Genomic DNA, 14,459 nt, shown 5'->3' on the forward strand with positions numbered 1-14,459 from the left:
ATAGAATAAGATTGATTCTTGTCGCATCCTTAACAATCAACATTTATTCTTCTTTGTAGACGACGAAGATCTGATGGCATCCACACCTTACACAAGGAAATCTGCACCCCTCAACATGACTGATCAGAACCGTAAATCAGAGTTCCTGTCTTCAACTCGTGTTCCGGAGCATTCATCAGATCAGCTGCACCGCAAGACAGACTCGTACATGAAGGACAGACAGTCAGATCACGCGGTGGAGAGCACCAGAAGGACGAAAATTAGCGAGTCTGAGTTCGATGGGAAGCTCCCAGCCGAGAATAACCTGCCGTTTGAGAGCAAGTACTCAAAACCAACCTCCTACTCCAAACCATCAGGTTACTAATTTTATCATTTCGCGGGAATATTAATTGGTAAATGTAGATTATCAAATATCATGACATCTTTATATATCCTGTGATGAAAGTGTGCTGTTATACAGTTTCACCTCTTTTCAGCAGCTGCTGCTGAAGAAGACGACACATATCGAGAGGCACTGGCTATCGTGGAGAAGTACAAGAAACTCGACCTGAGCGCAGAAAACACAGTTTCTGACGAAAACAACAAGCCCAAACCGTTCAACAACTTATCCAGTGTGTACGATAGAATCAAGGCTGAATCTGCCGATAACAGCTCTGACAAAAGGAAAATCAGTGAGAAGAAGTGGTCTAGTGGAGTGGAGGAGAACAACAACTTGGAGCCCAATTTGAACAATAACGACGCTAAACCATGGAACTCGACAGCCTGGTTACGTCAGCAGGTTCCAGAGACCAACTACGACGGTGCCGTCACCGGATACAACGGAGGTGCAGTACTTAGATTACAATTCGTAGATTAGATAACAAATCCTATATCATTTAATATTGTCCGTATAATTCATAAACATTCTAATCAAATTGTTTTGTCGGACTACTCCATTACTTCAATAGAACTAAAACATTGAAACTCAGGCTCAGGAGCGAGCCCCAACATCGGATACACTTCTACCAACGGGTACGGATCAGATCAGATGGATTATATGAGATCTGGTGGTGGCACAAGGAAGTATGATCCCGCCACGAGATACTCCTACAGTGGCAAGTCTTACGCCCTACCGGAGAAGAATAATGCCACCAGGTACATATTGGTTGTTGAATTTGGGAATATCACCCAACGGCCAACTGTGAATGACTGACTTCATACATCATGAACGACCTGACGTTAGACTTGAAGTTGAATTCTTTTCAGTAAAAGTAATTTCATGGCCGAATGTTTTCAGTAACAGAGTAAGAATGCGAGATAGTGATGATGAAGCGGAAAAGGCCGAACCCAGGGCCACCCAACCACCCCAAAACAGTAAGTTTTATTTGCTTCTGGCATTTGAATATGTCTTGGGTGGCAGCCAGACAAATCTGCGGGAATACAAATTTAGAATTTAACGACTATAACCCAAGTTCAGGGATACCCAATTATTGTCCCAAAATACAAAACCTGCATTTCAGTAAACGAAGTACAACTGGGATGTCGAGTGGTGTTCAAGAGAGGGACTGACCTCGAACGGGGCACAGTTCGATACGCGGGACGATTGGTCGGCAAGGATGGTCAATATCTGGGTATAGAGCTTAACACAAACACAGGAAATCACGATGGCACCTATCAAAACCACACCTACTTCAAATGCAAGCCTAAACGCGGTATTTTCATCCCGATTAATAAAGTACAGTTGGTTTACCCCTCCGTGTGAACACTCTGCCTGGACACAAAGCCAACCTGGCCTCTACCTAATACTAATATTCTGCACTGATGGACACGACTGGATTAAAGAGATGGTGGTGAGAGAAACGAGACGATCTGTTCTGTTTTGTATCTTTGTACAGACTGAGACGACGATTTGAAATGTTGTATCATAATATGATCTAGAATTATTTGTTGTAAGTAGATTTAATATTATTCTGTACAGAAGGAGTTTGACCAATGAAAGGACTTCACGAAGGATCTATTATATATTGTAAGGATTATCTGTTTTAATACATTGATCAGTGATCACCGAAAAGGACAAAGGTGCTTGTTGATATACGTTTTTATTTTAGGATATTTAGATGCATTATTTTGCTTTAAACAACTCTGTCGTAGAACATAGAAAGTCTAGACAGTAAAATACGTGATTTCTCTTAATTCTATACTATACTTTGAAGTAAGTGAAATCTTAAAAACAATATACACACCTTGGCTTGACGTCACCACTATATAGGTTTTAACTGCATCGGGTATAGGATTTCTACCTGCCCCAGAACCTCATGCCCCAGAACCTCGTGCCCCAGATTTGTAGCTTCAGGACGTTGTGCTACAGTACTTGAACTTCGTGTCTCAAAATCTCGTGCCCAGGTCTATTTTTTATCTTTTGAAGACAAATGTGTTTAAGTCTATTTATGAAGAGTTAAGTCAATATTTATGAATATTTACCTTATTTAAGAAGTTCTGCACTGTATTTATTTTGTCAACAAGTTATACCAGGCAGATCATGTTTTACAAAATTCAAGTTTTTTAATTCTCTAAATAAACATAGGCAATTTCGGTAGGTTTTAAATTTTTCTGAGGCAAAAATTCTCGAGGACTAAAACTCGCAGATGAACTTAATTTAAAAGGTCCCAACAAAATAATAATGTCAATTTTTCAGTAAATTTCGCACTGAAAACTTCTTAAGAAAAATCCGTCATCTCTCACGACGATGCAAATATATAAAATAAGAATGAATCTCGTTCACATATTTATAAGTTTTTATAAACATAAAGTTGAATCAAGTTAAACAATCAAGTTAAAGCTATCATCTACAATCTTTCTCTCTGGCGATTTTTCTACGAAAAAAAATATGAATCAGCGATGGTCAAATAGCATATTAATTGAAGAACAAATTTGATCAAAAACAATCCCAAGTTGAGTATTTAGAGCAGTTGCAGTTGTAATCAGGTCACAAGGTCAATTTCGGAAAATGTTCTATTTTAGGCAATTGTTAGGCTTTATTAATAAAATATTTGTGAACTAATAGTAATATACAAATTCACCATGTCTGGCAAGCTTGCATGATTATCTTAATTAAGGACACGTTTTTTCAACAACTTATGAACAATTACTATAACTTGGAGGGATCCAAATATCTATTTTAATGACCGTGTTTAATGGAAACTTCATTTTTTTTCTTCTAGCCAATGATAACAATTCCTCACTTGGCCGCTTGCAACAGCAAAGATTTGGACCAAAAATGATCCTTATATAAACAAATATAATTTCTATCTACATCGAAGCTAGAAAATCACTGTACCAAAAGACACTCCACGTACGTTCGTCGAAACATTTCATTTGTCTGCTACCGTTGATTTTGAGTAATGCTAGTGTAACGAGCATTTACGGTCCCTTACGAACGTTCACCTCCGTTGGCAGCTGATACCACTACTTCAATAGCTGGGATATCCAGGATTGGGGTAGGGTTGAGCAGGGTAGCCTTGGAATCCTGCTCCAGTGGCGCTCATGTTGCCGGGTCTAACTGCGGTGGGGCCCTGCGGGTAGTAAGCAGGCTGGGAGGAGGGAGGCGTGGCAGTAGGAGGCTGTGTTCCGTAGTAGTTTTGTTGTTGAGGAGGAGGGGGAGGCGGTTGCTGGTGCTGTGGTGCGTACTGTGGCTGGTACTGAGAGAAAGAAAAAGTGAGAAATAGTGTTTGTTATTATTGCGATGTTAGTGGTTAGTCTGTCTGCACTGTCACTCTGTAAGTCAGTCCGTTGGTTGATGCTCGACGCTCGTCCCTATTTTAAAATCCAGATGTTTATCAACTAGTGTGGAGTAAGAATCTGTTTGGGTTCTTTCTTCAATAATTTTCAAGACCCAATCCATACTTTGGTCATACATTCCCATGTTTTGTTCGTACAACACCATACTTCGGTCGTGCTGTCAAAAAATATAGTTTTTTACTCAATAATTTCTACAATGTTTGCAATATTTTTGCGCGTGCGTCGCAGTGGCTACTGAAACGGTGTAGACTTGAAACAAATAATATCTATGAAAACTAGCAATAGAAAATAACGTGACAAACTATTCTCAAAAATGGAAACATTTTGAAGTATCCTAATTAATTTGCGTTAAACTGTCTCTACAGTTTTTGTATGTTTTATTAAAAGCTTTGAACTGACCCCTTCTCCCCTTTTAAAATGGATTCAGCACTAGGCTTCCAGGGGCACAAAATGACTAAACCGACCTTTCACTTCTCTGTATCTAACAAGGGAACTTCAAAGTTCCCAGGTCTAAAAAGACCAACCGATGATCAACAGCAGTCGAGATCCTTGTAACCATAACAACCTTTTAAGTTTAGTCTCAATCAAGTCAATTTACACGTGCAACTGATTTGAAACTTGCACGTGCTGGCTTTGTGTATAAATACTGTGACAACAGGTAATCTTCCTGCCAGTATTCCTTCAAAGTTGTCATAATCTTGAATCAATACTATATACAAAGCCTTCTTCGACGTCCAAAGAAGATATGATCATCGAAGAGATCCTACTCTTGGTAAGCTTTGCCTTACTACTAGCTGTCACTCTAGGCGGCATGATTGGAGTTTGCTGGGCACGTTCCAGGACACTGCTCTCGAGGACATTGAAAGCCGAATGGCCAGTTACGAACTGACCAGCAATTTGGCGAACGATGAGTTCGCGGAGTACCTTGATAATAAAATCAGCACAATGGAAAGGGCAGCAGAGAAAAGAATGCCCAAAAGAATCGTGGTGGCGGACGCCGCGACCGCACCTGAGGAAAATCCGCAGACAGCAGACACCAGCACTCAAACAAATGAGTTGCAATCTGCTAAGGTCGTCCCAATGCAGTCGGTTTCACTGCCCTTCATTATTGAAGTGAAACCGATCGCTGCTCAAAGCATGAGCCTCCGATTTATCGGTTCTCATCCTGTCATCTGAGGTGACGTACAAAGAACCAGCACTGTGTCTGCGTTTTAGTAGACTACGATTTTATCATTTTAGCAGCTACTATCACGATTTTATCAGGATTTTAGCAACCACGACTTGGATTTTAAAAAGGCCAGGCAACAACCCTTGCTTGCGCCTCAGTGGGGGGAACAAATAGTTTCACTATCTGTTCTTCGTGCCAGCCCTTTTCTCTGTTCGATCCTGTGAAGTAACAGGATCTCACAGAAAGAAGGGTCCCACTGCCGCGGATCTTACCCGGCTGATGATCCATGGAGTGCGGTCAACTCCTAAATACGCGCATTTTAGGTAAACATTTTGCCAATTTAAACCTCATCTGAGATAGTGGTAGTTTTCTATAATATAATTATAAGTGCGCTATATAATTATACGAGGTATGATATTTGTGTCTCATTCACCGAAATCATCGATCTAACATGCCACACATAACACACATGCAGTATAATGTTACTCTCTCATTTCACTCATGACGAAAAGTCAAAATCTACTGTAGCATCTCGAACGCTTATTCATTTTGCTTCTTAACAGTAAACATTTGTAGTTGAGAATGTACTTCAATGTGCAGACTTTTTGATCACACAGGCAGGGTCCTTCGTTTAGGTACGCAATTTTTGTCGCTAGTCCTAACCCTACAGGGCAAAATTTCTAGATACCCCTCAGGCACAAATTTGTAAATTAATTTAAATTGATTCTATACCACTTAAAACGAAGCAACAGTCAATTCTACTAATTTTTGGGTTTCAGTAAAAGATTTAACACCCGGCAATTTGCCAATTTTATGGTGATGTAAAGTAGTCAGGTTGCCGAAGTTGTAGTATGTCACTTGTACGAACAACTAAACCATTCCGCGGAGGACAACGGCCCGGTAAAGTAAAATCAATACTTGAGTGCAAACAGCATTCCCCAACTCAGTCTTACAATCCCGAAATAAACAGGTCTGGTATTTGCAATTGCAAAACTCAATAGTATCATGTGAGAGTTAATCGTGTTCCTCTTCCGATGCTACGTTGGTTCGAATTCGCAAGAACATATTCATCGAAATACAACATTGAGTAGTTCTAACTATTATCCCGTATCAACCCGTTCATTCTATTATTCAGTTGTTATGATTGTTCTAACGTGTTGGTGCTTTGCTTTGTGTTCCTTCTGACCACGCTTACAAACCTTACATAGACAGTCCCTGTTCGATCTTTTGTTTGTAGTGGGTTGTCTTGATTCAGGTTTTCTGCTTCACAACTTCATTTTTTTAAATCTTCCCACCAAAATTCATGCTCCATAACAAGTCTCCTTATCTACTAACGTGTTCTGGTGGCAATTACACTTTACGAAGACCCGGGGCTACATTGAGCCAAAAATGGATTTTCTGTGAACATCTTAAAAACGAAGCACCACTCTATTATGTTGCTTCAAAAGTTGATATAAACGTGGCCTTTGAATTGCGGCTATTTTAAGTGAAAATTCGAGTCTACGACGCTCAGAGACCAAGATACAAATTTTCAAAATTTGCGCCTGATGAATATTTAGAAATGTTGCCCTGTTAGAAAGTTAGCAAAACAAATTGCACAACTACACACTGCTACTAGAGTAAACTAACTCAAACATTCTCAGCACAGTAAAACTTCACCCCAATAAAAAGAGCTTGAATCATAAACAAACAGTAAGCTAATGGTCCGCTAATAGAAATAAACTGGAGACAAACCGCGTGTTGGGGAGGGTAGTGCTGAAAATGTTGCTGAGTTGGGGGCTGCTGCTGAGTTGGGGGCTGCATTGCACCTCCCTGCATGTTGGGCGCAGCTGTACCTCCACTGACCTAACGGATACAGTAGTATCTTCAAATCATGAATATTTAACTGAACTATGATTATTCAAGCGAAACATGCAGCGTGATTAGCCGGGTGGTAAACAGCTAGCATATATATAATACCTCTCAGTGGAACAAGATATTGTGACATACTTATTATTTAATGGGTTGATAATTGGGAGATAATTAACGGACGTTAGCAATCTACCTGTAACTGGCCAGGTCTGTAATGTTGGTAATGTACACTAGTGGCGGTGACCTGTGAGTTTGATCTAGTACTAGCAACGCTAATCACCACTTTAATCACCACTAGATACCACTAATTGGGACTAATCACCCTAGTTACTACACGTGCTAGATACGAGCTTTATGACTAATTATCCTTCCGCAGAGCATTAGTTAAAATTAATGTAATCTTCACTTTTTAAACTTTTTCTTCAATTATTCGGAATATCGCTACAACAAGAACGAAAACTAACCGAAGCAGTTGGGTGGGGCGAATTAGGATTACTTGCAGGCTGGCTGGGTGGAGTCTGCTGATTTGGTGCAACACTCGGCTGGGACGGCTGGGACGGCTGGCTGCTCACACTCTGCTGCTGACTGCTCACACTTTGAGTTGGTGTGACAGGTTCTGGCTCAGTGCGGGAGGAGGGTCCTTGTTGGGGGCTGGGTGTTACTGTCACAGTCTGCTTGGTCATGTCGTACTCACTGCGACCTCCGTTTTTCATTTGGAATGTTGCACTGCTCTAAAAATAGATTTGTGTTATTTTATAAAACAGATAAGTTTTTTAAAGATCGATGTAAATTGTAATATTATCTTAATCATCTTCTGTGGACTGTGACGACAACATTTTTAAATTAGCCGGGATTCGAACGGAAAAATTAACCTCAGCTAACAATAACTTTTTTCAAATGGATAAATACCATAGGTTACTATAATTAATTAATTTATTAATATGATTATTACCCCGCTTGAAAGGGAACTGGCTGCAGATTGGCTGGGTTTAACTTCCTGCTTGTTGGGAGCCCTGCCACTGCTGTTCAGAGGATCAAACTCTGCCGTCGTGGCTGGGTCGTGCTTTACTGCTGCTACAACCGGCTTCTTCACTGTCGGGATGATTAGGTAATTAAGTAATTAGGTTACATAATTAGGTCACTTAATAACAGGTTTAATTTCTTGTTTTTCATATTACTCATATTGGGTGAAGTCCGGCCAAAATCTACTTTTCGTATAATTTTGAAATAACCAGTGGGACACAAAATGACGACCTCACGAAAGAAAGATTGTTAGGAAGTTTTGTAGTTTCAGTTGTCTTTATAAGACTAAGGTGGGGCACATACTGTAGAAATGATCCTAACGAGTATTTGGACCTACGCCAAGTTTAAGTCTTCTGGTTACTCCGGTGTGGAATGTAGATAATTTATTCGTTAAATATGCTTCACAATTAAGTCGTTTGTCACTCTAACCTTCAATATCAAAAGCAAAATGAAGCTTTTGTATTCCGAGTTACGGGACTGGTTTTTTTCGGTACATCATAATTAGGTTAGCCTCGATATTCACTGTCATGCAATACTGTAAGCTTATTAGGGGAGGGGGCACTCATTGCGGTATGATTGGACTGTAGAGAGGTTTATACTTTCATACGACAATGCTATGTGTGTTTTCAAATATAATATGCGGGTTTATACATTTGCATTTCAACTGCGATAGTGAAGTCCCGGCCGTAGGCACGGGTTACACTAGTATTATAATAATACTAGAAAGCCCGTGGTCACAGGGAGGAAGCTAATAGTATTCTTTCGTAGTCAGTTTTTACAGCACCAACAAATATCCATCACAACCGAAGAAACAGCCAATTAAACTATAACTCGCACTGAACACCACGTAATAACAAAAAACCGATCAAAATGCCCCTCTCAAATCCTTGCACGTGCAACTTGCAAGTGCACTTTTAACCCTCGTTACCATGGTAACTACGCAACTTCCTATTTATCGTCTGATTTGCACGTGGGCGGTCGTACAGCAGAAAGAATCTTTTGAATTATAATAGAGATAAGTTAATAGAGTAGAAAATTGTATATGATATAATATGATATCTTGCTTTACAAATGTCTCGACTTTCTAACTGTGAACCTTTTTTGTTCATTTTGTTCCAGTTCATATATTTGTTTGCCCGATTTTCTTCTTTTTGTGTGGCTCAGGAATATGAGGTGTGAAAGTTAAACAAGGTAAAGAGCTTACCCAGCTTATCACGTGACTACTTATCACGTGACATCCTTTGTTAAAGTAACATTTGTCATGCTTGTTTACTTGTTAACATTATTCAATGACGCAAGATTGTATGCAGAAAACCACGATTCGTTTGTGAATAATTACGTTAAATTGTTAAAATTCGATCAAGTAAAATTAAAAGCAAAACCAACGCCAAATGTTCTGACTACTCCAGTCTCCGACTTGAATCAACAATTCATTAGCACGTGCGTTATGATGAGGTCACTATGGACGCTTATACTCGATATCAAAAGTAAAAGTAAGCTTTTGATTTTCGATTATAGATCTATAAATATGCTATGTTTATGCTAGAGTGCTAACTCTCAATCATTTTCAATCAAATTTTCTGGTTTCCGTTTGAGTTTTCTAGTCAAGCTTCTCACCTTCGCTACAATTCTCGGGAGAGTTGAGCCTACATTTAATCTGATCGTTGTTTTAAAATTGGTTTATATTATAGACCATTTGACACAATATTCTCAGAATAGACTCTGCTGTAGAATGAGTGGTGATGCTCGGTCTGTTTCCCCTTGGGTAGGAGCTTGTTGTGCCGGCATAGCAACATTGGCTCATTTGGTTATGATAGTTTACAATGCTATATGGATTGGCCCGACAATTGGTTGTAAGTGTAAGCGCAAATTATTTACATATAATTTACGAGATTTTCACTACAAAATATAAATATTGCTAGAAATGTTCAAAAAAAACTTCTTATCCAGAGAATGTTAGTGATACATGCCAAACGCCAATCTAAAAAATCATTTACTTTTACAGCTATATATATATTGATAATGCTGTTGGTTCTGTTGGCACCTACAGCTCTAGCGGGAACTATGACAGGGATGAGAATATATCAAATTAAAAAAGACCGCGGTAAGGTTATTTTTAAATTTTATAAAGTGCAGTCTTTGAAATATGAATTAAGTGTAATATTTTACTGACATACGATTAAGTCTGGATACTTTAAATAATCATTAGTCAATTAATATACATATTATGGTTTTTTAAAGAATGCCGTAAATTATGATAGATAATTTTGCCATTTTTTATGTAACTCTCCATACAATATTACTTTCAGTGAGAATGAGGACATTAATGATCATCTTAGGAGTCATATCAAGTAAGTTGAGGGGAGGTGAGGAAGGGGGAGAATTACATCATGTTATATTTCAATCAACTGATAAAAAACTTATTATTATTTTGTGACCGAATGATTTTTTGTGAGCTCTTCAGTCTTCGTCTTATAATGCACCTTATTTACAGCAATAATCTCACTGGGCTTCTGCGCATTTCTAATCTGGCCGTTTCTTTTCGATGACCCGGTCCCAGTCGAGTGGCTCGTTAACATAGTCCTTCACGGAGTATCGGTGGTAGCCCACTTCATCAACGTGTCTATCTCTTGCTGTTGTGATAGCAACAATGTCATCTCGTCTCAGCAAGAAACCCCAACACTCGTGTTCGTACAACCCGGTCTACAACTCTACCCCTCTTTATATTAAAAGGTGTTTAAAAGTTTAGAAGGACTTTATCCGTTAACTAGAGCTTTGAACAATCTTGAACGTGGTATGATATAATGTGGCAGTCTTTGTGTAAGATTTATTTACTTTTGGTACTATAAAAACTCAATCCTGTGATCCAACACTAGTGCTCTTAACTTCTTAAAATATATTATTATTTATTTATTTATTTATTTATTTATTTTATTTTATTTATTTTATTACGAGTTTCTTGGTATATATAGGAATATGATCTGCCGTGAGAGTGTTATTTTAAGAGCAGTTCTGAAATAATTATTATGAAATAATGAATTAGACTAAAAATAACTTTTAATAATTTGAATGTTTAAAGCAGCCTTACCGTTACTACCTTATAATACAAAATGTAAAAAAAGCTATATTAATTTTGTTGGAGTATGATTTTTGTTTTCAAAGTACTGTAGATGTTAAGTTATGCAATTTAACGGGATCAAACTCTGAAAGCTAGTTTTACTAGTTTTGCAAGTTCCATGATATTAACATATTTGATATTATCATGAACGACATTATTATATTGAATTGTAGTATTAATTTGTTCAGCATTTCAATTAAAGGGGGCAAGGGGGGATTCGTGAAAAATTATTGAATTTCTTGAGATATCATTTTTCAACTAAAAACTACCACATTATTTTGGTAAATTTTTTGGATGTTTTGAAGCACGATACTATAATTTCGTTTATGTTTTTCAATAATTTTTCTGGATATCTGACTCTCAATTCTTAAAAATCAAGTTTCAATATTACCTATATAACGTTTACTAACGAATCCACAAAACTTAATACCTTCAACGGTTTCGGTAATCTGAGGAGTAGTGGGTTTAGGTGGCTCAGGATATGTATCCTCCAACTTATCGAGTATTCGGTTTATTCTGTCTCGGAGTGAAACCAACTCTGTTCGCATGGCTCGTACCGTAGATATGTCTACAGCCGGAATATCTCTTCCTTTCACTGATAAAAATGGTCGTTTTTTATTGGATTGGCGAGACAGATTGATGATATTTTATATTAAAACACAAAGATTGTAAGTTAGTTGTACCAAGAATTTTTCACCATTTATTCAACGATTTTAGAGTTTGTGACTTAGATACTCCTGAGTGATAAATAATTAAGGCATTCAGTAATTCATTCCTCAACAACGATTTCAGTTCATTAATGATAAATTCATCGTTTCTGAATTGTCTGACAGCTAGTAGTATTAAAACTTAAAGCTTAAATTTCTTACCAAATATTGTAAGAGATAAAGTTCTACTGTACGCTTTAGCGTACATTAAATCAGATCCATCAGCAATTGATATCAAATCACCGTCTGAAGATGAAGATAATTATCTTATTTAAAAGATAATATGTTTAAGCCATTTAGTTGCATAGTAAAAACACGATATGACATTGTTGTTAAATTTTATCACAAATCCAAACTTCTGAATGACTTGGGTGACTCAACGAATGTTTCAACAAACATACATCATCCAAACAAACCTTACCTTCATCCTTGTATTTTAGTAAAACATCATCGGTAGGTGACAAACACTTTGGGAACAGCCTTTGCAACATGAGCAGAAGTTCATCGTAAGTAATGTCCTCGTTGTGGATTGGCACCCTTCTAAACTCGTCACCGAGTCTTGCTTTTATTATCAACATTCCTGTAAAAACGTATTGCATAGATACAGCAATCTTTTTTTTAAACACCTATATGAAAAACTAGAAACCCGCTACTAGAGTCGAAAGCTTTGTTAGAGGAAATTTTTTAAATCAGCTTTGTTTTAATTTCTTTTCATCATCCAGCTTGGTACTGTAGAAAGAATTGGTTTTATTTGACAATGACGACAACATTTTAAGTATTCGGATTCCCTAAACGATACTTTTTATTGCATCAAAAATATCAATCACAACCAAAGTTATGAATAGTCATAGCATGAGTGTAAATTTGAGCTAGTCATGACGTATCATAATGCATGAAAATGCGCTGCTAATCTGTGGTTCATCGCGCATGAATTTTCTTGCAGTTAAACTGTGAAGAAATTCCGCCATTATTCTGTCGCTAATTATTCCTCTCTTCTGATGTTAATTATAAAAAATATAAAGCCTAAATCAAAATTCTAAGAATGATATAACAGGCGCATTTTATTTTTCCGCAACCTTGGTAAAACTCATGAGTTTTTAACTCCATTTGCGAGCGGAAATTGGTCAAAACGAAGGGGTCATTTTTTGGTATATTTTCAGTGTTTTTGTCTATGTCACTGTTGCCTGGAAGATTTCGTCAGGTTTAAAATATAATATAGATTACTATCACGTCATTTTATTCCTTAAAAACGAAAAAATAGCGATTGATAGTGCAATTGCTGGGTTTAATTTTATGGTAATCAGTCATAAACTAAGGAGCAATGTGTATTTAACGGACATTTTATTGTATATAACATTTAACATTGTCACTCACCTGTTAAGTCCATAGAATAATGGCACATTCGATGATATCACATCATACCTGGTGTGTAAGCTGTAAAATGACAAATTTTGTTAACTTTAAACTTATTGCAGATATTTAATAATACTTCAGATATATAATGATCATAATTCAGTGATAATACTTCAGCATTTAAAACAGTTACATGATTTGAAAAGCAAAACTCCATGTAAAAACGGAGTCAAACGAGAAGAAAAAAACCGATAAAAATTTGACCTTGTGTTCCTGAGATATCTCACCAAAATAAGAGGTCACTAGCAAAACTAGAACTTTAAACAGCTCTAGCTTTTTTTTGACCTTTCGATTCCTTAGTTGAGTAATCCAGCCACTCTCTAGTCTTAATGTTTGGTACAGTGGTTCCTTGGACAATTATTTAGAAGTTATATATTAACTTCAGTGATTTCAAGGTTGCATTTGATTTGATCAGAAGAGAGTTTATATATGGGCGAACATTATACACACTTTGGGCTTTCTAAGAAGTATATCAGAATCTTTCAGGCATTTTTTGACGGGTCTGTTCGTGTCTGCTGTTAGGGTCGAACTGACATATTGGATTACATATTGGATTGCTGCCTAAGCAGCAAAAGAGTTATTTATTTATTTTAAAATTTATTTTTGTATCGCAAAAATGATGTAAAGTTTTTAATATTACGTAGAATTAAAGCTATTTCCGTACAGCCTAAGTATGCTCGTTAGAAAAACTATGAACATGCAAGCTTTTTTTTTTTAATTTTGTTAGTCGTCCGACATCTTGGGTTGTACTGGATGTAACAAGTTTATTATCGGATGTCTACGTATATTTATTATGATATAATTATTCATTGTAATGGCAATAAAATTTAAATTTTGTTTTACTTAAAAATTTTGTTTTCCTTAGTTAACTTGGGCACTGGCAAGAAAGACATACAGGGTCCTCCCATTATTAATTTGTCTGAACTTTATTATAGCCTTTTTAGCTGAGGTTAACAAGAAAATTAGTCACGGGCTGTTTTTTCACTGCTATGCCGATGATATGGCAGTGATGGACTGAGAACTGGTTGCATGAATCTACCGACCTCATCACTCACTACTACAGCTTTTAACTTATGCTTTGTTGAAGATCAATACAGCATCTTCAATTTTGAAAATATAGTGGTTTCCAATAATTAAACTATTTTCACAACTACAATTAAATACATTTATTGAGGACCCCTAGTGGGACATCACACCTCAATAGAATGTAACAACAATTGCAGATTGTTGTATGTTGCATGACTGAAGTTTGGCAGAATACACAATAGTTTTCGTGTTCCTCACTCACTCATCTCAGCAACCACCCCAACTCATACCTAAACGGTGAGTTTCACAGCTGAGATTAATTGTCATTCATCTAAACTCAGAAAAGCTCTTTTGTCAGCACTGCTGGCAATCCCTA

The 14,459-nt window shown here is 37.2% G+C and overlaps 3 protein-coding genes across 4 annotated transcripts in view; 2 read left to right on the forward strand and 1 right to left on the reverse strand.

The window, feature by feature from the left end:
• LOC134813162 (CAP-Gly domain-containing linker protein 1-like) overlaps window positions 1-2,528 on the forward strand; it is a 51,083-nt gene extending 48,555 nt beyond the window's left edge. The window contains exons 13-17 of the mRNA XM_063820849.1: window positions 60-356; window positions 477-824; window positions 969-1,134; window positions 1,277-1,353; window positions 1,500-2,528. Of these exons, the coding sequence (XP_063676919.1) occupies window positions 60-356; window positions 477-824; window positions 969-1,134; window positions 1,277-1,353; window positions 1,500-1,741 (1,130 nt within the window). The 3' untranslated portion in view covers window positions 1,742-2,528. The remainder of the gene's footprint in view (window positions 1-59; window positions 357-476; window positions 825-968; window positions 1,135-1,276; window positions 1,354-1,499) is intronic.
• Window positions 1-14,459, forward strand: part of LOC134812277 (dTDP-D-glucose 4,6-dehydratase-like) — a 263,853-nt gene that overhangs the window by 42,107 nt on the left and 207,287 nt on the right. The window lies entirely within an intron of this gene.
• Window positions 2,517-14,459, reverse strand: part of LOC134812274 (protein TFG-like) — a 38,714-nt gene continuing 26,771 nt past the window's right edge. Inside the window, exons 2-10 of one of the 2 annotated variants that reach the window (XM_063819614.1) lie at window positions 13,019-13,065; window positions 12,066-12,224; window positions 11,807-11,890; window positions 11,368-11,532; window positions 7,749-7,888; window positions 7,261-7,527; window positions 6,990-7,040; window positions 6,680-6,790; window positions 2,517-3,677 (exon numbers count right to left, since the gene is read on the reverse strand). In XM_063819614.1, coding sequence (XP_063675684.1) covers window positions 3,450-3,677; window positions 6,680-6,790; window positions 6,990-7,040; window positions 7,261-7,527; window positions 7,749-7,888; window positions 11,368-11,532; window positions 11,807-11,890; window positions 12,066-12,224; window positions 13,019-13,046 — 1,233 coding nt within the window. In that variant the 5' untranslated portion in view covers window positions 13,047-13,065 and the 3' untranslated portion in view covers window positions 2,517-3,449. The remainder of the gene's footprint in view (window positions 3,678-6,679; window positions 6,791-6,989; window positions 7,041-7,260; window positions 7,528-7,748; window positions 7,889-11,367; window positions 11,533-11,806; window positions 11,891-12,065; window positions 12,225-13,018; window positions 13,066-14,459) is intronic. The other variant, XM_063819615.1, reaches the window with a different exon arrangement.

The sequence above is a fragment of the Bolinopsis microptera genome, chromosome 3 (assembly GCF_026151205.1).
Source record: "Bolinopsis microptera isolate Bmic1 chromosome 3, MBARI_Bmic_1.0, whole genome shotgun sequence".
Classification (NCBI taxonomy): domain Eukaryota; kingdom Metazoa; phylum Ctenophora; class Tentaculata; order Lobata; family Bolinopsidae; genus Bolinopsis; species Bolinopsis microptera.